This window comes from Gekko japonicus, unplaced genomic scaffold (assembly GCF_001447785.1).
Source record: "Gekko japonicus isolate JY-2015 unplaced genomic scaffold, Gekko_japonicus_V1.1 scaffold169, whole genome shotgun sequence".
Classification (NCBI taxonomy): domain Eukaryota; kingdom Metazoa; phylum Chordata; class Lepidosauria; order Squamata; family Gekkonidae; genus Gekko; species Gekko japonicus.
Window position 1 is genome coordinate 173494 of NW_015161951.1, and position 23273 is coordinate 196766.

Consider the following 23273-nt stretch of genomic DNA (forward strand, 5'->3'; position numbering starts at 1 on the left):
TCGTTCCCTCCTTCTCCCCTTCTCTCTTTCTTTCCCACATTCTTCTCTTCTCTTTTTCTTCCTTTCCCACTTTCCCTCCTTTTTCCCTTCTCTCTTTCTTTCCCTCCTTCTTTCCTTCTCTTTCTTTCCCTCTTTCCTTCTCTCTTTTTAGCCCCTCTTTCCTTCCTTCTTTTTTTCTCTTTCCTTCCCTCTTTCCTCCTTCTGTGGCCCAACTCTAGTGAGAAGGGGTTTAAACTTTAAACCCCTTCTCTCTTCACTCCCCCCCACCGCAGGCCAGCTGGGGAAGGGAAGGGAAGGCTTTTGAAGATGCCTCCCCCCTTTTGCTCTCCCTTCTGACATCACTTCCGATGATGTCAGAGGGCATGGTATATGCTAATAGCCTAGTAGTTCATTAGCACTACCATATGCTAATGAGTTCCTGCAGCTCTTTTTCTACTAAAAGACCCCCTGGTTCTATCAATGTTATGCCTCTGTTGATACACCCCAAGATCACATTAGCCTTTTTTGTCACTGCATACACTTGGCTGCTCATATTTAACTTATGGTCCAACTGTACCTCAAGATCTTGTTCACACATCTTGTTCACATCTCCCTACTTTTTTTAGTGTGTTCAGAACTTATTGAATTCTATCTTCTGGTGTGTTCGCTGCTTCTCCTACTTTGCTGTCATCTGCAAATTTAATGAGTAGCCCTTCCACACCCACATCCAGATCATTTATAAAAATATTGAAAGGTACTGGGCCCAAAACTGAGCCCTGTGGCACCCCACTGGACACCTCCCTCCATTCAGATGAAATTCCGTTAACAACTACTCTTTGAGTGTGGCTTCTCAACCAGTTCCCTATCCAGCAGGTCCAAGCACCCTTTTGGGGCGAACAAGAGTCATGTGGTTCATGATCTATGTGTCTCGATTTTTTCTTCGCCTTTTTTGTTGGCGGTTCAGAGGCAGGATGGGCAATGTCCACATCAGCAACTGCCTAAGGAGGGATAGCAGGAAAAGCAAAACTCACCAAAGATGGCCCAGGCCATTTTGTCAGTTGTTTTTGAGACACAGCTTCTGGTGCAGCCAAGGCCTTCTCCCAGAGGTTGGCCTTTTTATTTATTTATTTACTTGACTGCCAGTGGAAACCCTTGAGAGAGATTCACCTCAGGAAAAAATCAGCTTGCTGATAAATGTCGTCTCTTTTTGGCAGCAAAAAGAGAACTGAGGGAAGAGTGCTTGCCCATCCCAAATCACATGACTTTTGGGAGGGAAGCTCAAGCTGATAGTTGGGAGGGGGAGCACTCTTGGGATGCTAGAAACTTTTTCAAAGAGATTGCTAGCTCCTTCCAGTGGCTGGCCTGTGGGACTGCACAGAAGCCACGAAGACAAACAAAAATGTTCAGGTCATTTTCATAATGGGATTAGAACTGTAGTATAATAAAACATCTGAAGATCATACTTTTATAACAGAATAGGATTGTAGTCTATTGTAGTGTTATATCACTTTGTTTTTGTTGCATTGTCTTCTACATTTATAACCCACTTCCAACATTATGGTATATCACGCCTTAGACAGATTTTTATTTAAATAGTATTGTAACAGTGTACTACTAGTCCTATTACATTGTGCATTGGTGCTATTTGATTTTTTTTTAAATGTAATCTGTCTTGAGTCTCAGTGATCGAGCATTTGCTTTGCATGCAGAAGGTCTCCGGTTTAATCCCCAGCACCAGGTAGTCAGCTTCATGAGATCTTGGGGAGCCACTGGCAGTCTGAGCAGACAATATTGACCTTGACGGACCAAGAGTCCAACTCAGTATAAGGCAGATTCATGTGTTCATGTGAAATAAATGAATATATTTTTAAGAAATAATTGGAACAAGGTTTTTTTCCCTTAGAACAACGAACAAATATATGGTTTTTCAAACTGATTTTTAAAGGCAAAGTCTTGTCCAATGAAAGAATAGAAGGCAAATGATTTCACATCATCCCAATACTCAGGTGTGTTTTTTAAACAGCTTTTTTTAAAGGCTTCAGTAGAGAGGCCAAGCAAACTCCTTCCTAGCACAAAATCAAAATTGAAAACAATCTAGACATGCATTTCTTCGAAATGGAGTCATGAAGGAAGAATCCTGTGAAAAACACTCTTTCAGCTGCTCGCAAACTATAGTGTGGAACTACTACCAGAGGCCTAACTGTGACAAGAAATGGCCCTTGGCAAGTTTGTACCAATATTAACCATGATTAAACCTAATCCTGGTAGGATTCTAACCAGTGTTCCCTCTAAGCTGAGTTAGTGTGAGCTAGCTCACAGTTTTTTAGCCTCCGGCTCACTCATTTTTGTCTTAGCTCAGGAAGGATGGCTCCAGAGCAAACTAATTTATGCAGTAGCCAAATCGCTCGCTCACCACTTTAATGCCAGTAGCTCACAACATAGAGTTTTTGCTCACAAGACTCCACAGCTTAGAGGGAGCATTGATTCTAACCCACAATTTGAAGCCCGTCCCATTATCAAGGGCTGTATGATGATTGCTACAAGCTTAGCATTAACCATGTGCAACACACCACTGCATGCATAACCATGGGCACAGCACACCACAAAGCTCTCTGCAGCATCATGGCTCAAAAACAAAACAAAACGAGACATGCTGTTCCTCAGGAAGAGTGGCCGATGTTCACTCCTACCACAGATCAGAGGTGGTTTTGAGGTGTGGTTTGGATACAGAGTGTGGAAATAAACATAGATATGGAAATACTAGAGTAGCACATACTTCTTGGTTTCTAGTTTGATTTGGGAAGTCCACCAATCTCTTCCTGATCTACCATCTGGGTGGGGCTGCCATCTTCTCATCAGCAAAAAAGGGGAGGGTGCAATATGATAGGTGAAGCCAGCCATGATTGGTAATTCAAGGGCCCACTATGCCCTCTTGGAGCATAACAATGATGTAGATAGACAAAGGATGGGGGAGGAAGTTCAGGATCCTGCAGGCTGCTCTTGAAACCATAGTTAAGGGATGGTAACCATCCCATCCGTAATGTCCTGATGTTCCCCCCCCCCCCCAAGCAGGAAAAAAAGGAATTCTCCCTCTCACAGCCCTGGCTGTTTTGAGTCATGGTTGAAAGTTGAATAGCACATACTTAACCAACTGTCGGGTGGGGGCGGGGGGCAGCAAGAGGGAGTTCTGGCTTTTTTTCCTACAGGCAAAATAAAAGCTTCTCTCTCTAGATGCCCTTGTTAAGGGCTTTTCTGTTGCCAGAAATCCTGGCGAGGCCATAGAAATAACTTTCTGCCAGGCCACATGAGATTCTCACATATTAAATAAATATGAAGCACTACTAATCGGCAACCTGTATTCGCAAGCAGTAATGTCAGCACACTATGTTACTTTGCCAAAACCGTCAACCTACCAAGTACCAAATCATCCATCAACGGCCAGCTTCTGCAGAGGACCAGTCCCAAGTAAAAAAAAACACAGATGGATAAATTCAGTGGCATAACATACGAGGGCTAAATCTCTCTGAGGGCATGCTGGCAGACAATATTCTAATCAGTCTCTGGGTTGTTTTGGGGGGACTGGAGGAGGAAAATCACAGAGAAGGGAAAGTGGGCAAGTAAACTGTTTCTGTGTTTGAGCAGCCAGGTTACATAATACTCAGAATTTCAGCCTTCCCTGTGGGGCACAAGGAAGCATCTGTATCTGCAATGCAAAAACAGCTTGCCTAGAATGACAGGCAGGAATGTATCAGTTCCTGTGCAACAGCTAATCAACTCATTGGCTTTGTAGCCTACAACAGCAGGAAGTTTATCTCATGCAGACTCACGGACCGTTCAAAAAGCAGCCTAATTGAATTTCAGGGCCAAGAGCGTTGCACGACACGTGAGGCGTCTCCAGCCGAGCACTGTGCCAGACATTTGCAGGCCTTACGTAATCAGTTGCTGTTGTTGGTGGCAAGCACCGCACTCTCAGTCACCTCATTGACTTGGCAGCTGGTGTCTCCTCCAATCATGCCCCGCTGCTTCAATCTGCACACACAGCCTTCACGTGGCCAGTCACGTGTCTGAGGTGTGTGTGGGGGGACTGTTGTTCCACCAGCCAAAAAAGAAAAAAAATCACTTTACAAGGCAAAAGGGGATTACAGCCAGCTAAAAGATGGTGTGGGAGGAGCAGGAATCCTAACCTTACTTAGCTGAACACCCCAGGAAGGAGCAGCAGGCAACCTGGCCTTGGATCTGTGCTCTAATTGCTGGCCCTGGGGGGTTTGGAGGGCCTGAGAACAGCAAGCAAGTCATCACGGCAGGCTCAAGTTCCAAGTGTACAGCCAGATGTACAATTTATCTGTTTGCCTGCCACAGCAGGTATACAGGGTTCTCCTCACTGTTTATTCTCACAACATCCATGTAAGTTTGGGTAGGCCGAGCAAGAGTGACTGGCCCAAGGTCACCCAGGGAAATTCACAGCGAAGTGGGGACTGGAAAATAGGTCTCCCCACTTCTACCCAGATCCCTAACTACCACTCTACAGTGGCTCTCTGCACAGCACATAAAAAGGTAAAGGTTCCCTTGCTCGAAAGCCAGTCGAGTCCGACTCTAGGGTTGCGGTGCTCATCTCCGTTTCAAAGCCGAAGAGCCAGCGCTGTCCGAAGACGTTTCCGTGGTCATGTGGCCGGGGGGGACGCCATCCCCCCGGGTGAGGTGCGGGAGGGCGGGGCCTGGAGCTCCCTGCTGGTGCCCGCTGGAGGTCGCCGCCGGCTGTGGGGAGTTATGCTAATGAGTCCCCCTAGCTCTTTTTCTATGAAATGACCCCTGTCGAGACCCGAGTGTGCCGCATGACGGAGTGAGCTCCCGTCTCTAGTTCCAGCTCCTGCCAACCTAGCACAGCACATATTCAGTTGCAAAACCCATCATTTCCTGTCTCAGTGTCACGACCCTATATGACTTCTCTCACCTGTATTATGAAATGAAGATAATTCCCCTAAAGGTTTCTAGATTAGCTCATGATGTAAAAAAGAAAGATGTGAAGAATGTTGTCATGGGTTTGTGACAGACCCTAATTGCAGCTCACACACTGAATGCAGCTTAATCCCCACCACCCCCAGGCTCCACCCCTCAAATATCCAGGAATTCCCCAACCTGGAGTTGGCATCTCCTTCCCACCCAACAGCCAACCTACCTTTATCTGCCCCTCAGTTTTCAGCTTTTTGTCTCCTTTCCCTCTGCAGCTTCTACTGAGGAAAACTATGGTTTTTCTCCACAGTGGGGACTAAAGCAGTTGATATGATTCTCTCTTCCTTTTTATCCACACAACAACCCTATGTGGTAGGGTTGGGCTGAAAGTATGTGACTGGCCCCAAACCACCCAGTGAGCTTCCACAGCAAGATGGGGATCTAAACCTGGGTCTCGCAAACCCTGCTCTGAGGCTCTGACCATTAAACTACACTGACTTTCATAGGGTGGCTGCTGTTGAACAGTAGCAAGCAGCCAGGCCTAGTTGAATCATGCAGGTCAGGGGGTCTCAAGTCACCCAGAGGGTGCTGCTAGGCCTAGGTTTGCCAGCCTCCAGGTGGGACCTGGAAATCCCCCAGAATTACAACTGAACTCCAGATAAGAGAGATCTATCCCCCTGGAGGAGAAAATGGGTAGATTCTGTGGCATTCTATCCAGCTGAGGCCTCTCCCTTCCCCAAACTCTGCACTCCTCAGACTTCACCACAGAATCCCCAGGAATTTCCCAACCTGGAGCGGGCAATCCTAGTCCCAGGCTATACAACCCCCAGCTATGTAGCCATTCATACTGCAGAAGGAATCCTTCCCAATCTGAGCTCCAGTCCTGCTTTTGCTTACTCCTCTCTCTGTCCCTCTCTCTGGCTATCAGCCAGTCTATCAGGGTCAATGCAGTGGGGCCTGGAGTAGATCCCCGTGGCAGCAATTTCAAAAGGTATTGGGGGGGGGGGAGATTCTAACTCCGCAGATACATCTGAAACCTTTTGAAGTTTTTCTGTAGACCCATGGAATTTCCTGAGTCTGTAAAAAAAAAAAACTGCTTGGAGAAAATGTGCCCCCTGTTAGCAGGAATAAGTATCTGCACGCAGAGGGGTCTGTTGAGAATTAGGTATATAGATTTTAATGACTTTATTTTTAGAAGAAGGGGGTTGCTGTGATGCCACCACCAATGATGACAGCACTCTCCCTTGAAAATCCTCATTACTGAAGGCGCACACAGAAGAAAATAAAACTGACTCCACAACTGTGACAATGCAGAGGGAGCGCAGATGTGCAGCAGAACCCTGCCCAAATTGATTCCAGTGCTTGTAGATAAACTCCCAAGAAAATCAGGAGTAAACTGAGTGTGCAGAAAAGCCCTTTGCCCCTTCCCGAAACAAAGCCCCATGCAGCTACGTGTAGGGGCAGGGGTACAGGGTTGTGTTGTTGTTTTTTCTGAGAGGCAGCAGCAACAAAGCCCCAATCTATTTTCTCTTAATTTCTCTGCCAGTGGAATTGAGCCCTCTGGAGCAGTTCTTGTCAGTGGAGAGCCTTGTTTACAAACAGCCCAGCTGGTTGGGGCCATTTCTCTTCCATCTCAAGTCAGTAACAGAGCACACTCCCTTCAAGTTAAAGATACATTACAAAAATGACATGAAGCTTCAATGGAGCCCTGATTGTGAATGCATCTGGTTCTCTATCCTCTGCATCCACTGTTCCAGACCTGGAGGGGAACAGCAGCCCAGTTTCTCTCTCACTCGCTTGCTTTCCAGTGGAACAGCCAGCTGATGAAAAAAGGCCCACTTCTTCCTGAGCTGTGCCAGCTTCTTGTCCTACAGGTGCAACTCAGCACCTTTCTGAAAAGATGCCAGAGGTCAACTGTCACAAAAAACAAAGCTCTCAGGAGATTGCCTCTCCCTTCCATGAACTAGAAAACCTCACAACTGCCCAGTTCCCAGAGGACAGCAGGCAAAATCAGCCATTTCGCCACCATGCTGCTCACTCTGGTAATCTGTTTGCAGAAGTAACATTTTTGCACATGGCAGGTTTTCATCAGAACTGCCTCTCAACGACAATAATGCTTGGGCCTTCACAGTATACACCAAAAACACTGGTACTACCATTGTTTCTAAAGAAAGAATGAAGAAAATGCAATACCCAAAATCTACAAGAAAAGAGGCAAACCAGTAATAAGCTAGAAACAGTTAACCTACTTGCAACCAGTGCTCCCTCTAAGCTGAGTTAGTGTGAGCTAGCTCACAGTTTTTTAGCCTCCAGCTCACAGATTTTTGTCTTAGCTCAGGAAGGATGGCTCTAGAGCTGGCCCGTAGCTAACATGGGGCCCATGGGGCCTGACCCCCTAGTGTTTCTTCTGGGGGGGCCCTCCCAGGCTGCCCCCAAAGTGCTCCAACTTACCACCTGCACTGTACTTTCATTAATTAGCTGGAGGGCCCCCTCCCCCAAAAAATCCCCTGCTTAGGAAGTCTGCAGTGATGCTCTGTACGCTGGGGAGGTGAACTGCTACCAAGAAAACGTTTCAGAGTTGGCATTCATCCCAAATTTCCAGGGTCAAATTGCAGAGGTATTTCAAAACTGTGCCACCCTGACAGTTTATGTATTAGACGGCGGTGGTGTTGTCCATCAGGATCTCAACCACATGATGTGATACAAGGGGATGGAAGGACTGAAAGGTGTATCTTACTGTTAGGAGTTCCAGAAAGTTGATATGATGGTGTGATAGGTGAGTTTCCCAGTTGGCCCCTAACACACAGACCATTGAGGTGAGCACCCCACCCCCATAAAGATGCATCCATCATTATTATCAAAGCCGGAACGGGAGGGTGGAAGGGTGTTCCCACCAGAAGATTTAGGCGATCTTCCCACCATTCCAGGGAGGTTAGAATGGGAGGGGGAATGAGAAATTGGTGTGACTGTTGCTGATATTGGGGATTGAACTGTGTCAGGAACTAGAGTTGCAGTGGTCTCATGTGGAGTCTGGCAAACACAATCATGGAAGTCATGGTGGCCATCATGCCCAGTAGGCATTGGGTTTGGAGAGCAGATGCATCACCCTGTTTTTTACTGTGACCCATCCACTAAACTACACTAAAGCCACTAAATCCGCTTCTGTGGATTTGACACTAAGACTTATCCATCAAAAAACTCTCTTGCACAGGCAAGCCCGATCTCGTTTGATCTTGGAAGCTAAGCATGGCCAACCCTGGCAAGTATTTGGATGGGAGACCTCCAGAGAATACCAGGGCCGGGAGGCCAGAGGCAGGCTATCAAGCTTCTTCTCTGAATGTCCTCCATGCCCCAGTAGGAGTCACCAGAGGTCGCCATGACTTTCAGGCATGGACATATACGCACAAAATGCAAAAATACCCCCCCAACCCACACCTCTCTTGAAAGTGTACTAGTACGCTATTAAATTTGATCACATTGGTCTCACTGTGAATGATTCCTGTTGCTGCTGCCAGAAGCCTGGAGCTAACCTCATTTACATATTTTGGAACTGCCCTAAAATCATGCATTTCTTGCAAGAAGTTATATCCAGGATCGATCTCACATTAGCTGCTAACTTAGACTTCACAGCCAATAATCTAATCCTAGGATATATACCAAGTCTATAGGCACTCCCGAAATACTACATATTTTGGATCAAAAGGGCAACTTTAGTTGCTAAGCGAATCGTTTTACAACACTGGAAATCTCAAGTATCCCCTTCTGTAGATGTCTGAGTCAATGATATGATAGACCTTTGCACAAAAGAGAGAACAGCATATAACAGGCAAGAAGTTCACCTCCATATGGCACGAATTCCTGTACCTATTCAAACAATGATATAGCCTCACCTTTATTCCCTGTTTCATTGAATCCATAATGCTGCACCTCACTTTCCTGACCTACACTCTTGCCCTAACCTTCCCCCTCTTCCTTCTCTGCTAATAGGACTCATTAGGGAAGATGGAGGGATGGGCTATATGGGGCTTGTTTGCTATGTTAACTTTTTGTATGTGTGAAAACAATTAAAATCTATCTATCTATCTATCCATCCATCCATCCATCCATCCATCCATCCATCCATCCAGGGCTATTTTGGGGCAGGAACGCACAGGAACGGAGTTCCGGCTGGCTTCAGAGTTAGCCATGCCCACTACAGCCAAAACCTCTGCGTGCATGGCTACAGAGGGAAGGCCTGGAGAGCGACCCCCCCACTGGCGACTCCAAGGCGGGGGGGCCCGGGGGGCCCTGGAAGAATCGGGGAGGCATTTAAATGTCTCCAGTGCCTTCCCCAGCCTGTCCAACGGCTGGCTTGCCCAGGAAAGCCAAGGGAAGGCAGTTTAAACTGCCTTCCCTTCCCTTCAAATGGGAGGGCTTGCCCGGGCTCGCCGCAGCCACAGGGTGCCTGGGCAAGCCAAGGGAAGGCATGAGGATGTGGCCTAATATGCTAATGAGCTGCACTGTCAGGGTGTGGCCTATTATGCTAATGAGTTCCTGTTGGGCTTTTCCTGCAAAAAAAGCCCTGTATCTATCTGTCTGTCTGTCTGTCTGTCTGTCTATCTAATCTACACACACCCCTCACAGCCAAAATACCAACCTCAAAAACCCACCTTGGGTCCTGAGCTGCTCCAGAGAAAGTCAGGCAAACAAACATTTTAAATAAATGAATATATTTTAAAATAAACCAACAGTAAAATTCAATGCATCACGAAAGCACACTTTGTTAATTCTCTTCCACCAGGGTCATGTTACAGCTGCCATGTAAGCAAATGACCATTCCTCATGTCTTTCGTCTGGGTGAAGCAGAGACACTCCTGAAAGATGCTTGCTGTAATTAGTAGTTATAGCTTTAGATGGCTGGTGGATACTAGTTACAATACACCCCATCTCCAGCTTGGGCTGGAGGCTGGAGCTGCTGGTGTATGCAATCTGCTGCTGGGGAGACAAACTGATGCTGCTTTGATGCATAGCTCTGTCTGGATGTTTGCTTGCACGCCCACATCCAAAGCATATTTGAAAGCAAACAGATACTTAAAAACAGACCCTGCCTCCAATATTTTCTCCTCCCAAGAAAACTGACTAGCATGTAAAAGGCTGACCCCTGGTTCACCCTACTTCCCAAGGAATCAGGCGGGTATAAAACATTACAACCTCAGTAAAAGACAATGTAAGCAGAGAGAGACCCTTCTAGAGGATTATCTTCAGACACTGAGTCACTTGACCTTCTGTCTTGTGTTTTATGGCATCCACAGGAAATATTGTATTTGCTGAAGAAAGTATTGCTCCACTGCCACCACTTCCGTCCTTCCTATATAGAGAGGCCTCTCTCCTCCCATACTAATATGATGCTCTACAGTCTTAAAAAGGAAGTCGCTCAGCAGGTCAAATCAATAGTTATACTGTATTTTTTAAAGCTCTATAAATATTAATTCAAACAAAAATGTTATTCTTTCAAGAATGTATATACCTAGATTTCAATTTTGAACCGAAACATTTCCCTGCAGTTTGCAGCATCAGAGTGGTTTGTTACAAAAAAGTAAATCCCACCAATGCTGAGATTTTCTGCTCACTTTCCAAAAAGATTATCTAAAGTGATAATGTCATAGATGAAAGAATGATGAAAAAACTCAATGTTGCAAGCAAAATGGTCCTTATCAAAACAACCCAAATGTCCAAAGTGCTGCTAGACCTCTAAACAGGAGCTAACTCCTTCTATGGCAGCTCTGTCAAACTGCTTTTTTGCCCTGCACTACTAGACACTCATAATGCCTTTGGTCATTTCAAGACTTTCAAACAATGGCCCCAATTCAATTCAACAATGGAAAAATAATATCCACAGAACACACCAGCTGGTACTTTGCAACTATAACATTAATTAATTGTCATCAGAAGCAAATTATGTCAGTCACAAGACCTTCACAAGCAGCTTAGTAATGGCCTTTCAGATCAGAACGTATTTCCAGTATGAGTGTTGGTGGTTAATGAGTTCTTGATCGGACTATGTGGCAGATTGGGCATGGCTGGATGTACTTCTACGAACTGATACCAGTGACAACTACACATTTCATTCTGGCAGCTGCTACTTGCTTCTCCTCCACTTGCCCAACATGAGACCTCCATAGTCTGCACAAACTTTAGAAAGGAAGGAGTTCCACACTGTTGGGTATAAAAAACTTACATGTGCAAAGAATTCAAGGTGGTCATCTCTGACTAGGAGCAGGCTTCAGTAAAGTTAGAAGCATTGGTGCTCTATCGCACAGCTCCCGACCGTTTCTACTTCCAGACGAAAGGTGAGAGAAGACATTCTACGATTTCTACCAAGTTCCAGCTCTACAAAGTCATTCTGTTCTCCAGGGCCTTTCAATTATCATTTTTAAGGCAGCCTCAGATGTGCTTTAAAAAAAATCTGGTGTTTTGGCTGTGAGATAGATTAGTCTTTATGATTTTGATGATTGGTTTTTATTACATCTTTTGGTGTCTTGGGGATGACACTCATTCTTGGTGTAATCCACTTTAAGTCCTTCTGGGGAAATGCAAGATGTAATTTTAAAAAAAAAAGTTGCAGAAGATAGAGGCAAGTCAGCCAAATTTCTGATCCCATAAAAGATAGTAATTGTGAACAATTTGTGATAGTACTAAATATATTGAGGGGTTTAAAACATATTTTGTTGAAGAAAAAATAAAGGTCATTTTTATTGTTGCTAGTTTATCTAGATCTTTCAGCCAAGTGGGGGGGGGGGACCCATTCCAAGGAATTGTATCAATTGCAGTTTTCCTGCACGATTGTTTTCTTGAAGTGGAATCTCTCCTTTATGGGAATTCTGAAATCTGTTATGACAGTGACCTACCTCCAAAGGTGTGTTCTATGTTGTGTAAAATGATAGTCTTCTTTGCATGCATGAAAAAGAGCTAGTATGTGAACAAAATCCCTTCATCATGCATTCTAATCATCAAGTATTTTAATGCACAGAAACATCACAGCCTGTTTGACAAGCTGTGCAATTATTTTTCAGGAGTTTTCATAAAGAACCTGAATTTTGATTATTATTTTTTTTAAAGACACTGCTTCTTATCCACAGGATTGAAAAGGTTTGATTCCAAGGGCCAAAATACGTATTACATATGGGATGAATGGAATCATGGGTGTCTGACTTGACTCCTTCCCAGTCTCACATGGGGTCTAACATTTAAAAACCTCTCCATTGCTCTGTACAGTTCCAAACACTAAAAGGGGGATTCAGGCTTCCCTCCTCCAGAGTCCACATGTGGGGGAGGGGTACACTTTACTACGGCCCAGAGCAGAGATGTCAAAGTCATTTGTTAGAAGGGCCAGATCTGACATAAATGTCACTGTGTTGGGCCAGGCCATGTGTGCCATAAAATGTAATGCCAGGTACCAGAGATACAAACTTTATAAAGGACACAGGCAACCCCAATTAATGATATTTTTTATTCAAAATACAACCATGCTTTAAACATAAGAGCATAAGCAGAGCCCTGCTGGATCAGACCAGTGGTCCATCTAGTCCAGCATCCTGTCTCACACAGTGGCCAATCAGTTCCTCATTATTCCAAACGAGGCTGTTGCATAGATCTTTACAGGGGCATTACAATATTAGCTGTTTCATTCTCAAGTCCTTTCCTAATCATCCCTAACTTAAGATCAGGCCAACAGTCCATCCAGCCCAGATGCCCTCAGAAGGTCCACCAGTGGAGCCAGAACTCCAGAAGCCCTCCAAGGCCCAAGAATACCAAGCATCATCCTGGAGGAAACAGCTACTTTGGACAGTGGACTCCCTTACATTAGTTCTCAATGGAGTTGGCATCCCTACTCAGAGTGTCCATAAAATAGCCGGGGGGAGGCGGGCTCCAGCTAGGGGACTTGGCCACCTGGGAGATGCAAGATCCAGCTCTGGAAAAGCCTCCTGGGGCTTCCATGGAGTAGCCAGCCTTCTTCCCTCCCTCCCTCCCATGCTGGAGGACTAGCTAGGCCGAGCGAGAGAGGTGTGTCCAGTGCAGTGCAGTTTGGCTGGGCTCCACCAGGGCCATCCCTTCCCCAGGTTGGGAGGCAAATGCAAGGCCACTGCCTCCTCTCCAGCAGACGTGATGGTGTGATGCAGCAGCAGTGGTGATGGCAAGGTAGGCTTGCCAAGTCCCCCCAGGGGGTGGGGAACCCCCCGCCTGAGAGGCCCATTACCTGCCCCCGGCTGATCGGGCCCTGGGGGAACCCCACCCCCAAAGCACGTGACATGCCTGGCGTCAGCACGTCACCTGGAAGTGACGCAGTCGCGTCGGGCGCATTGGGGGCGGGGCCACGGTAATCCAAGAGAAAACTCTATGGTTGTGGCCCGCTCCCGGCGTGCCCGACGTGGTTGCATCACTTCCGGGTGACGTGGTTGAGGTGTACACGCGCACGCACTCCCAGAGTGGCGTTGGAGTCCCCCGCTCTACATACAGCGAGGACTTGGCAATCCTATGGCAAGGTGCGTCTTCCACCTCCAGCAATGCAGTAAGAGGCTGCGGGGTAAGCAAATGGGGGGCTAAGCACTGCCCCATGCAAGCCCCAAGACACCCGGCCAGCCTTCCTGAGGGGCTGGCCACACAGGTCACTTCCTCTCCCTGCAAAAATAAAGTTGAAGTGGCTGCGGCTCCTCCCTCTTGTTTACCAGCCAAGGCGGCCACTTCTCTCTTCCCCACCCCCAAGAAGTTTGCAAGCAGCTGGGACAGAAAGGTGCTCACATCTGGCACCGCAGCATCAAGGTTCCCAGCACCAAGACCAGGGGGACTGCAAGTGTGACTTGAAGAGGCAGAGCTAACCCCCCCCCCCGAATGGCCTGGTGTCTCCTTAAGGTCTCTCCCTGATGCCCACTCTCTCACTTCCACCAACCATTGCTCCTAAGCATTGGGGCAGTATCCATAATGCACAACCTCTGTCTGTCCAGGAGATGCACCTCCTGGACCCCAAATCAGCAAGGCACAGGCCACAGCATCCACCGAGTCCCCCGCAGCCTCAACCCTGACCCCAAGGCCAGAGAGGGGGAGGGAACAGGGTTGGCTTACCTGGGCTGACACGGGAGCAAAAGGAGGTGGGAAAGCCAGTGGAAGCAGCAGGATCCGTTGGCCCTGCACCACAGGCAGTGGCCAGACAGGGTCCCTTGCAGGTCTGGCAGCCAGCACAGAGCGTGATGGAAGAAGGCCTGGCAGGCCTGAAGGGCAAGCCAGGGGTGGCTGCCAGGTCTGAGGCTTCCATCAAAGCAACCACGCCAATGCCACCCCATACTCCCAGCTGGAGCAGGTATGGGAAAGGTGGGCCTGATCCATGCCATGACAAGGCCTATGCACGGGTGGGGCTTTGCAGCTGATTCCAGGGTGGCCAGTGCAGGAAAGGCAGGGCAGGATCAGGAGGCTGGGAAGAGAGAGAGGAGGTGGGATTTGAGGCAAGAGAGGGAAATAAAAGGAGGCCAGGGAATGGAGTTTGGGGAGGATAACCACTGTGCCCCCATGCTATTGGAAGAGGTGCACCAGCCAAGAGGAGGCAGACCAGGATGAACCAATCCCCACCCCTCTCTTTCTGAGACTTCTGGGAGGCTCCAGAAGGTATACCGTGACAGAAGAGGGTGGAGGCATGCTGGAGAGGCACGACACTGTCATCTGCCAATAAAAGTTATGGCCAGTTGCTCATGGACCAGATAAGCGCCCTGGATGGGCCAGATCCAGCCCACGGGCTGTATGTTTGACACTTCTGCCCTAAATAACTGCCGGGCGAGAACTAGCAGATGCAATGGAGGCTGTATAAAATTCTCTTTTACCAGTCTTCACCACCATCTCATAGGATTTCATAAACGTCCTATAGGATATTCTTGCGGCTTAGTTACAAGACTGTTGCCAAACTCACTGTAGTTGTCTAAACTCTCACTTCATCATCTGGAGCTCCATGGTACACCATGGGGCTAATTTGGGGTGGGAGTGAAGAGGACGTTGGGGAGCAATTTCATTGATGGTTTCAGAAAGATGGGCATGCCAGTCTTCTATCAGTGCATCTAATTAATCGCTGGGGGGCATTGCATCCTGCAGAGCATTCTGGAACCCAACTGGGCAAGCATAAACTCAGCTGGGCCTTCATGACAAAATGATCTGCCCGTGGCACTCCATCAATAGCAATCAGATCTATATCTATCCCCATGCCAAAGATCACATGCTTGATGTGTGGGACCTGATACAATCTGGGAGAGTCCCAGTGCTGCCATTGGGGACACCAGGTCCATCACCTGCAAGGAGGCAGCAGCATCAGCATGGACACTGAAGTTCCCCAGATGTCAGGGATCAATTGTCTGATCACACCACACAGCGCTTCATAAGAAGAATTCTGTTTATTGGTATTTCATAACTATGACACATGTCCTTCTTGTGTCAGGAATGGCCCGCAGCATCAGGGCACCCTGAATTATACTAGGTTCAAAACATCCCCCTTACAAGCAAAAGCCAATAAGCAAAGTCCGCGCACACAGGGAAAAGAGAGCGGGCAAAAGTAGAAGCCGTCTGTTCCCAGCGAAGCGGCAGCAGCTGGTACATCCCAAGGTCAGGAAAGCAAAAGCAGATAAAACCCAGACAGTAGACTTCGTTAGTGTAACAGGCAGAGGCAAGGTGGATCCCCCCCACACACATTCCGGAGAATGGCAGTGCTAACTGACACCAGAACTATCAAGGCCCAGCTCAATACCACCTCCAGCAGGCTCAGTAGGCTATCTGCTGGTGTGCTAGGCAATTGGTACACCAGCCAGATAACCAGACTCACCTCAGCATCCTAGTCCAAGTCAACACAATGTACTGGAGATCTTTGGGATGGGGAGTGCCCTGAAGGAGAACAACTCTCAGATGTGTATCGCCACCACCCCTGACTATTCGTTTGAGACTGATGGAGGACCGAGAATTGATGGGGGAAGCTCTTTCAAGGCGACTGTCTCACCCTCCCTTACCCAGGTCTCAGTCACACATGCTGGGTCCAATTTATGCCCTGCAAAATGATTCTGCAATGTCATGGTCTTATTATTGATGGAACTGGCATTACAAAACATCAGTGTCGTGTCAGAAAAGGGTTTACTTTCCTGCAAATTGACTGCAAATTTAACTGGCCTGATCTTTGCAGCCATGTTGTTTATTAGATTTTTTTTTTTTTAAAAAAATAATACATTGATAGGATAATCCCTTTTTCATGACAAAGAAGTTACAAAATAGGAAAAATACTTCACAAACTCTAAGGCTGGGTGATATTATTAAACAAAAGTGGACATCTTCCTGAATTGTAGAACAATCTTATCTTCTGAGATCTGATGAGATCTGGCTAGCCTGGGCACAAGTTTGCACTGCCCCTCCTCCCCAAATAATGCTTGGCCCCTGCCCTCCCATGCCATTTTTGTCATTGGAAATTGCCATGGGGGTGCTGTTTGCCTGTTCATTGGGCTCCACATGGCTCCCTCATGGCACCTGAAGCTCAAAGAAGGGACAAATAGCCCCCCTGTGGCAGCTTCTACTGATGAAAACAGCATGGGAGGGAAGTCTGACGCACTTCCCCCTTCCCTCCTGCAGAATTTGAAGCTCCATAAGGCAACTGAGAGGTTTTAAATGTCAGTCCCAGTATGAACATGGGAATCAGTTCACGTAATATGTATTTTTGCCCTAAGGAATATAGCATTTGGATACTTAAGGCTAAATACCAACAGAGAAATTACAATTTTCTGGTGTACAAAAAAATGCTAATTTGTAGACTCTTGACACAGATATATTCGCTGCTATCACTAACTCAGTTTTGTAACGGTGTAAGGAGAAACCAAGTCTCTGAGACAGGTTCTCCTCCTGTTCATATCTTTTCATAAACTGCTATGCAAAGATGTGCATATACAAAGAAACAAGCCAATAAATAATCCTATAGTTAGAAATGGGGAAGATGGATCAAATATGCAGAACATGCCCCTGGCCCCAAGGGGATCATAGGGTGTTTAACGGGCTGTTTTGTTGGTTACACAACAGTACAGACCAGCATGAGGTAATGTAAAATTTCTGTACGAACAGAAAAGAGTGTTCCAAAGGCCATCTAATGAACTACTCTTAACTACTTTCAAATTCAATGAGAATCTATGATTCACACAAGTGGTATGCAAGAGAAAGTCTAATGACATGATACAAAAGTGCACAACTTTTGCATTGTTAATTAGAACACAAGAAAGCCCTGCTGGATCAGACCAGTGGTCCATCTTGACCAGTATCCTTCTCACACAATGGCCAACCAGTTCCCCTGGAGGTCCAACAACAGGGCATAGTGACCAAGGCATTCCCCTGATGTTGCCTCCTTGCACTGGTATTCAGCTTAATTAAGTGGAGGATCTGGGGATTAAAGAAAAAACAGCCCAAAAGAGAAATCACTGTCATTTTGAAAGCCATTAACTAGCAATATCTCCCTTTTCATCCCTGAAACCACTGGGGTCATCTAAGGCTCTTCAGCCCACAGTGTACTTTCAGGTGACATTTGTGAAACCAACACCCTCTAGTGGTTTCCCCACATCAGAGCTTTAACATACAAATATCAAGGAGCCTTTCCTCTGCCTCGCTGAAATCAACTAATTGTTGATGAATAGGTTTCAATATATACATTGAATATAAAAAGCACCTAATATAAAAATGATAGCAGCTTTTTCATCTTCACTGACACCCCAACTTGGTTGACTGCTTAATACGATAGTAAGAATGTTATTTCAAGGAGTCACAGCTGGCAGTAACAATAGGAATCACAGTGGCTCAAAGTCATCCGGCTATTCAAATCCTACTTCTTGGATGCCCCAGGTCCAGGATCCTTCCCAGCAGCAAGAAAAAGCATGTTCAGAATAATGCAGGCAGAAGAACTGATCAAATGTGGGCCACATATCGAACAACTGAGAAAGAGAGCTAGAATGACACTGAAGGGCAGAGTCTTGGCATTTACTAAGGAACTACTCTTCTTGAATAATAATAGCAAGTATGAAACAGATTTCAGTGGAAAGCACTTGTTTTCAGGCTTATTAAACTCAAATTAGATTCATGCTCCTGAGCTAATGCGAATGCCAGCTGAGCATATCTGCACAGGATGCTTATATTACAGTAAAGACCATGACTAGTTCTCTTTTCTTTTTGCATCTGGAGATAACTCACATTTTACCTCAGACACAAAAGCTGTTTTACAATGGAAAACCAAAAATCTGTCATCCTTCACACACCAGATTTTCACAGATTTTGCTGAAATGCCCAGGCAAATACCACAAATATTTGTGCTCTTGAGAACTAAGATGCCCCATGTACCTCTTCCGCAAAGCTGTTCTTCTCGTCGAGCATTTCTCGTAAAGTCTGCAGAATTTTGATACAGAGTTTTTCTTCCTTCTCCATTAGCCTCTTTGTGTGATTTATCAACCTTAAAAAAATGAAACAAAAACGTAGCACTAAATATAACCTTTATGGGATAAGACCAGTTCTGATGAGCTCTTAGTCACCTTTCATTACATTTACAAAAGCTAACAATTAACATTGTTCAAGCTATACTATTTTTATTTATTTACATCTCAGTCAGCTCCCAACACCTCACACATATAATTACAACCTTAGTCAGGAACACAGTGCATTATATGCTTACACATTTCAACGATTCTCAGGGTGTTGAACAGAAAGCCCAAAGGGGTTTTCACCCCACCCATCAGTTTGTTTGCATATATGTAAAACTATTGGAAGCCCCATAAGTTAGAAACTGGGCTTTTGTTTGTTGTGCATTCTTCCATACAACTGTGGAATATCTTCCATCAAAACTAAATACATGACAGAGGCCCACTACCAATCTTATGTTTTTTGACAGCATTAGAATACCACCTGCGGGAGGGGGAAATGGAGGCAGCCAAGTCTAGAAGTGGGACACCCCCCAACATCTCACATATCCCAGTGTCTCCTAGAGTACAGCACAAGTACTTTGCAATACTAAACTCACTGAGCACCTGCAATGGACAGCCTCTAGTTCCACCCACCAGGCACCCCAGTAAATCCCTGCCTACAGGGGGATTAAGCAGATACTAAGTGCCATCAGCCAGTGAGAGGCTGTGGAGCCTCTGGGTGGGGAGCTATGTGGAGGGAAAGTCTGCCATCTCCTCAGACAGGGCTTGGCAAGATTAGTTAGGAGATTAGTTCGGTAGTTGAGCTTTGCCAGATGAAGGAAAAGAATTCAGACATCTATAGCAGAGGTACATAGGGCTCAAGAGCTGATGAAGAATCAGAAATAGAGGGGTATCCTGTATTATCTTAAGGAAATAGTGGGTTAATAACTTGTGAGGAGACTGTGGGAAATACCCCAAGAGATAAGCTAACCCTATTTTAATATGTTGAAATTCTTGGGGTGAGAAGTTCTAAGTGAAATCTCTCTCTCTCTCTCTCTCTCTCTCTCTCTCTACAGAGCCTCTGTTCTTCCTTACCATAAATATCTGACACCTTGTTACACTCCTTGATTTATCCACTTAACCAATAGCATAAGCCTTTCTAAAGAAGAGATAATAAACATTTTTTTGTGTCATGAAAAGAAGGTGTTGGTGTGAATCACTCCAGAAGAGGAGGGTGAAAGCAATAGAAATTACTTCAGATTCCTATTCTACCGCCCCAGGCTTCTTCTATAATAGCTGCACATAGTCCAGCACAGTTATTTGTTAACATTGGCTTACTGACCAGTCACAATTCACACCGTTTAACTAAAATCAACTTGCTCGCTGCTACTGAAAGGTGTGACAGGTGAGACTGGAGAACTGAGAAAGCACCAGGTCATCACAGTGCCATTAAGAGCTGAACCGAAGGGTGTGTGTCTTTTTTAGCAAACCTGCTGAAGTACTGCTGAAGCACTCCAGGAGCTTGGGATATACAAGCCATGCTTGAGGGCATGGAGGACCTTTCTGATATTGACTGAAGTAGCACAGAAGCCATGAAAGCATGGCTCTACATTGCTTGGGAGCATAAGGGATCCACAGTGTGGCTTCTTCCCACAGCAGCATTTCCCCTCCCAGAAAAAGGAAACAGTGGCATGGGAAGGAGCCACAGCATGGACTCCTTGGAGTTTCAGTGTTGCCAAGCAACATGAAAAGTGTTTGTCAGTAGAAGCTCCCTCATCACACAAGAGAACTTCATGAAGGGACCCCTTGGAGCACCTTTCCTATGAGGAAAGGCTGAAAAGTTTGGGACTTTTCAGTTTATAAAAGAGATGACTAAGGGGGGACATGATAGAAGTTTATGAAGTTATGCACAGTGTGGAGAGAGCTGACAAAGAGAAATGTTTCTCCCTCTCCCAAAATACTAGAATTCAAGGGCATCCAATGAAGCTGGTGGGCAGTAGGTTCAGGACAGACAAAAAGATATACTACTTTACACAGAGAGTGATTAAAATGTGGAATTCACTACCAGAGGATGTAGTGATGGCCACAGGAATAAACAGCTTTAAAAGGGGATTCGATAGACTCTTGGAGGATAAGCCTAGCAGTGGCAGGATAGGTCTATCAGTTGCTACTAGCCATGGTGACTGAAGGGAACCTCCACATTCAGAGGCACTAAACCTCTAAATCCCAGAGCCAAGAGGCAACATCAGGGGAAGGCCTCTATGCCCTGTTGTTGGCCATCCAAAGGAACTGTTTGGCCACTGTGTGAGACAGGATGCTGGACTAGATGGACCATTGGTTTGATCGAGCAGGACTCTTCTTATGTTCTTAATCCAATACATGGAAACATGCCTTAGTTCTTCCCATAATTCAAGAGAATTTTAAAATAGGACAGTGGCACAAAGTCAGATGGAATTGTAGAAAAACTAGCCCCTTTCTCTACTTCAGAAGTTGGTGGTGAAAAGTGCTGTCAAGTCAGAGCCAACTCCCCTTACCTTGAAGCTGTTGATGGCCATGCTCCTAAATTGCATTCTGTCCATGTCCCTCTGTTATTATATGCAGACAACATGGTACTATTGTCCTGCTCCAAAGTTGGTCTAAAATGCTAATTAAATAGATGTCTTTCATACTTTATAACAAATAAATTACTTCTAAATCATGAAAAATCAAAAATACTTGTCTTTTCCAAAATGTGGAAACTATTCAAATGGACAATTGGAGGCAAATCAATTGAACAAATTAAAATTTTTAGATACTTAGGTTTGCACTTCCAGTATAATGCATCTTGGGCTGTGCAACGTAACTCAGCAATAAATAAGGCTAACATCAATGCTTCCGCCTTTTCCCAACTTTTCTATACCAGAGGCAATCCATTCATACCAGCTGCATTAAAAGTCTTCAAGGCCAAAGTAATTCCCCAGCTCATGTACGGCATTCCAATATGGATAAGCGCACTTAATGGCACCACTGAACGTGTTCAATCTAAATTTCTCCAAAAGATCATGGGAATGCTGTGCTGTGTACCTTATGCAGCTCTATGTTTAGAAACTGGGTTACATTCAGTGGAATCTGGTGCGTGGCTTACGACAGTAAAATATTGGCTGCGTCTACATTACAATGTAGACCAAGGGAGCCATGCACAACAAATGCTCACAGAGTCAAACATGTCTAACTGGCTATCATACATTGAGAATAAATAAGTACCATGGGTATCCCATTGGATTTACTGTTTATGCTTCCATTTACAGGCGCTTTCCAGATGATTAAACGCAGAGTCCTTGACATTGAAACACAAAGGCTTTTCAGCTTAGCCAACAAATCTTGTTCTCCCCTGAACTTTGAGATGCCCCTCACGGTAGGCCGAATGACCCCATATCTATCTGGTATACAAGCAGTGCAACAGCGTACGGCCTTTTCTCTACAAGATTCAATGGCATGGGAGATATAATAACATAGTATATGTGGATAGACTTTGCCATTGCAACTCTGGATGCACTGAAACTGTTTCGCATATTTGTTTGCATTGTCAATTTTATGTGGATTTACGTTCTAGATATTTAAATCCTATCTTAGCCAACATGACAAACCTTCCTGATGCTTTAAAAGTGCACCATCTTCTAAATGACTCTGTTCCGGAAATATCAATGAACGTAGCCATGTTTTTACAATCAGCGATGAAGCTACGGCAGGAAAACTACCAATGAGTAATTGTTTTATGCAATACTATGCAATATTATGTAGTCGGTAAAATGCTCAGCATATATATGGCTCTATATGGTTTTAAATGTATATTTCCTTTTTTATAGTAATCCTCTTTTAAGGTATTTTTATGCTAATAAAGGTTAACGGAACGGATAAAAGGAAGTACTTCTTCACCCAAAGAGTGATTAACACTTGGAATTCACTGCCACAGGAAGTGGTGGGTGCTACAAGCATGGACGGCTTCAAAAGGAAATTAGATAAGCATATGGAGCAGAGGTCCATCAGTGGCTATTAGCCACAAGGTATAGATAGGGACTCTGGGCCAAGTGATGCTCTGTCTTCTGGTGCTTGGGGGGGGTCAACAGTGGGAGGGCTTCTAATGTCCTGGCCCCACTGGTGGACCTCCTGATGGCACTGGTATTTCTGGCCACTGTGGGATACAGAGTGTTGGACTGGATGGGCCTTTGGCCTGATCCAACATTGGCATCTCTTATGTTCTTATGTTCTTAACTGAATTGAATTGAAGTCAGAGCCAACTTATGGTGACACTCTCAGGTTTTCAAAGCAAGTGCCTGCCTCTGTGTAGGAACCCTGGAGCTCCTTGGTGGTCTCCCATCCACGTACTAATTAGGGCCAACCCTTCTGAGATGTGACAAGATCTGGCTGGCCTGGCCCATCCAGGTCAGGGTGAGCATATGTTAGAATCCAAACACTCCCAAGGCTTTTTTTGTTCTGCAGAAAGATATGAAAACAAACTTGCTTCAGGCACTTACTTGGACATGAAAGCTCCACATCTGATTCGAGCATCACTCCCCTCAGGAAAGAGCAGCTCAGGGCTACGCAAAACATCAACCAACACTGAGAATTCAGCTTGCATCATTGGACTGAACTGCTGTTCCAAGGAAGTTACCACATCCTAGACAACAAAGCCAAAAAGGAGGTTATCAGAACATGGACATAGGTGGGAATTCTATAGGACAGTCTCCAGGAACTGTCTAGTTAAGTAGCAGATAAACGTTCAGTTTTTATCATCTCATCACCTGAAATGTTCAGCTGGACTGGCAAGATGAAAATATTTAAATATGTTTAAAACATTTTTATTTGAAACAGGTTTATATGCATTTTCGATGCACTCTGAACGGTGCATGGAATACGAGATTAATAAATATCACAAGAGTA

The 23273-nt window shown here is 45.5% G+C and overlaps 1 protein-coding gene across 1 annotated transcript in view; it reads right to left on the minus strand.

Moving 5' to 3' along the window:
* Positions 1-23273, minus strand: part of ITPR2 (inositol 1,4,5-trisphosphate receptor, type 2) — a 326434-nt gene that overhangs the window by 109569 nt on the left and 193592 nt on the right. Inside the window, exons 36-37 of the mRNA XM_015429433.1 lie at positions 22868-23010; positions 18298-18406 (exon numbers count right to left, since the gene is read on the minus strand). Coding sequence (XP_015284919.1) covers positions 18298-18406; positions 22868-23010 — 252 coding nt within the window. The remainder of the gene's footprint in view (positions 1-18297; positions 18407-22867; positions 23011-23273) is intronic.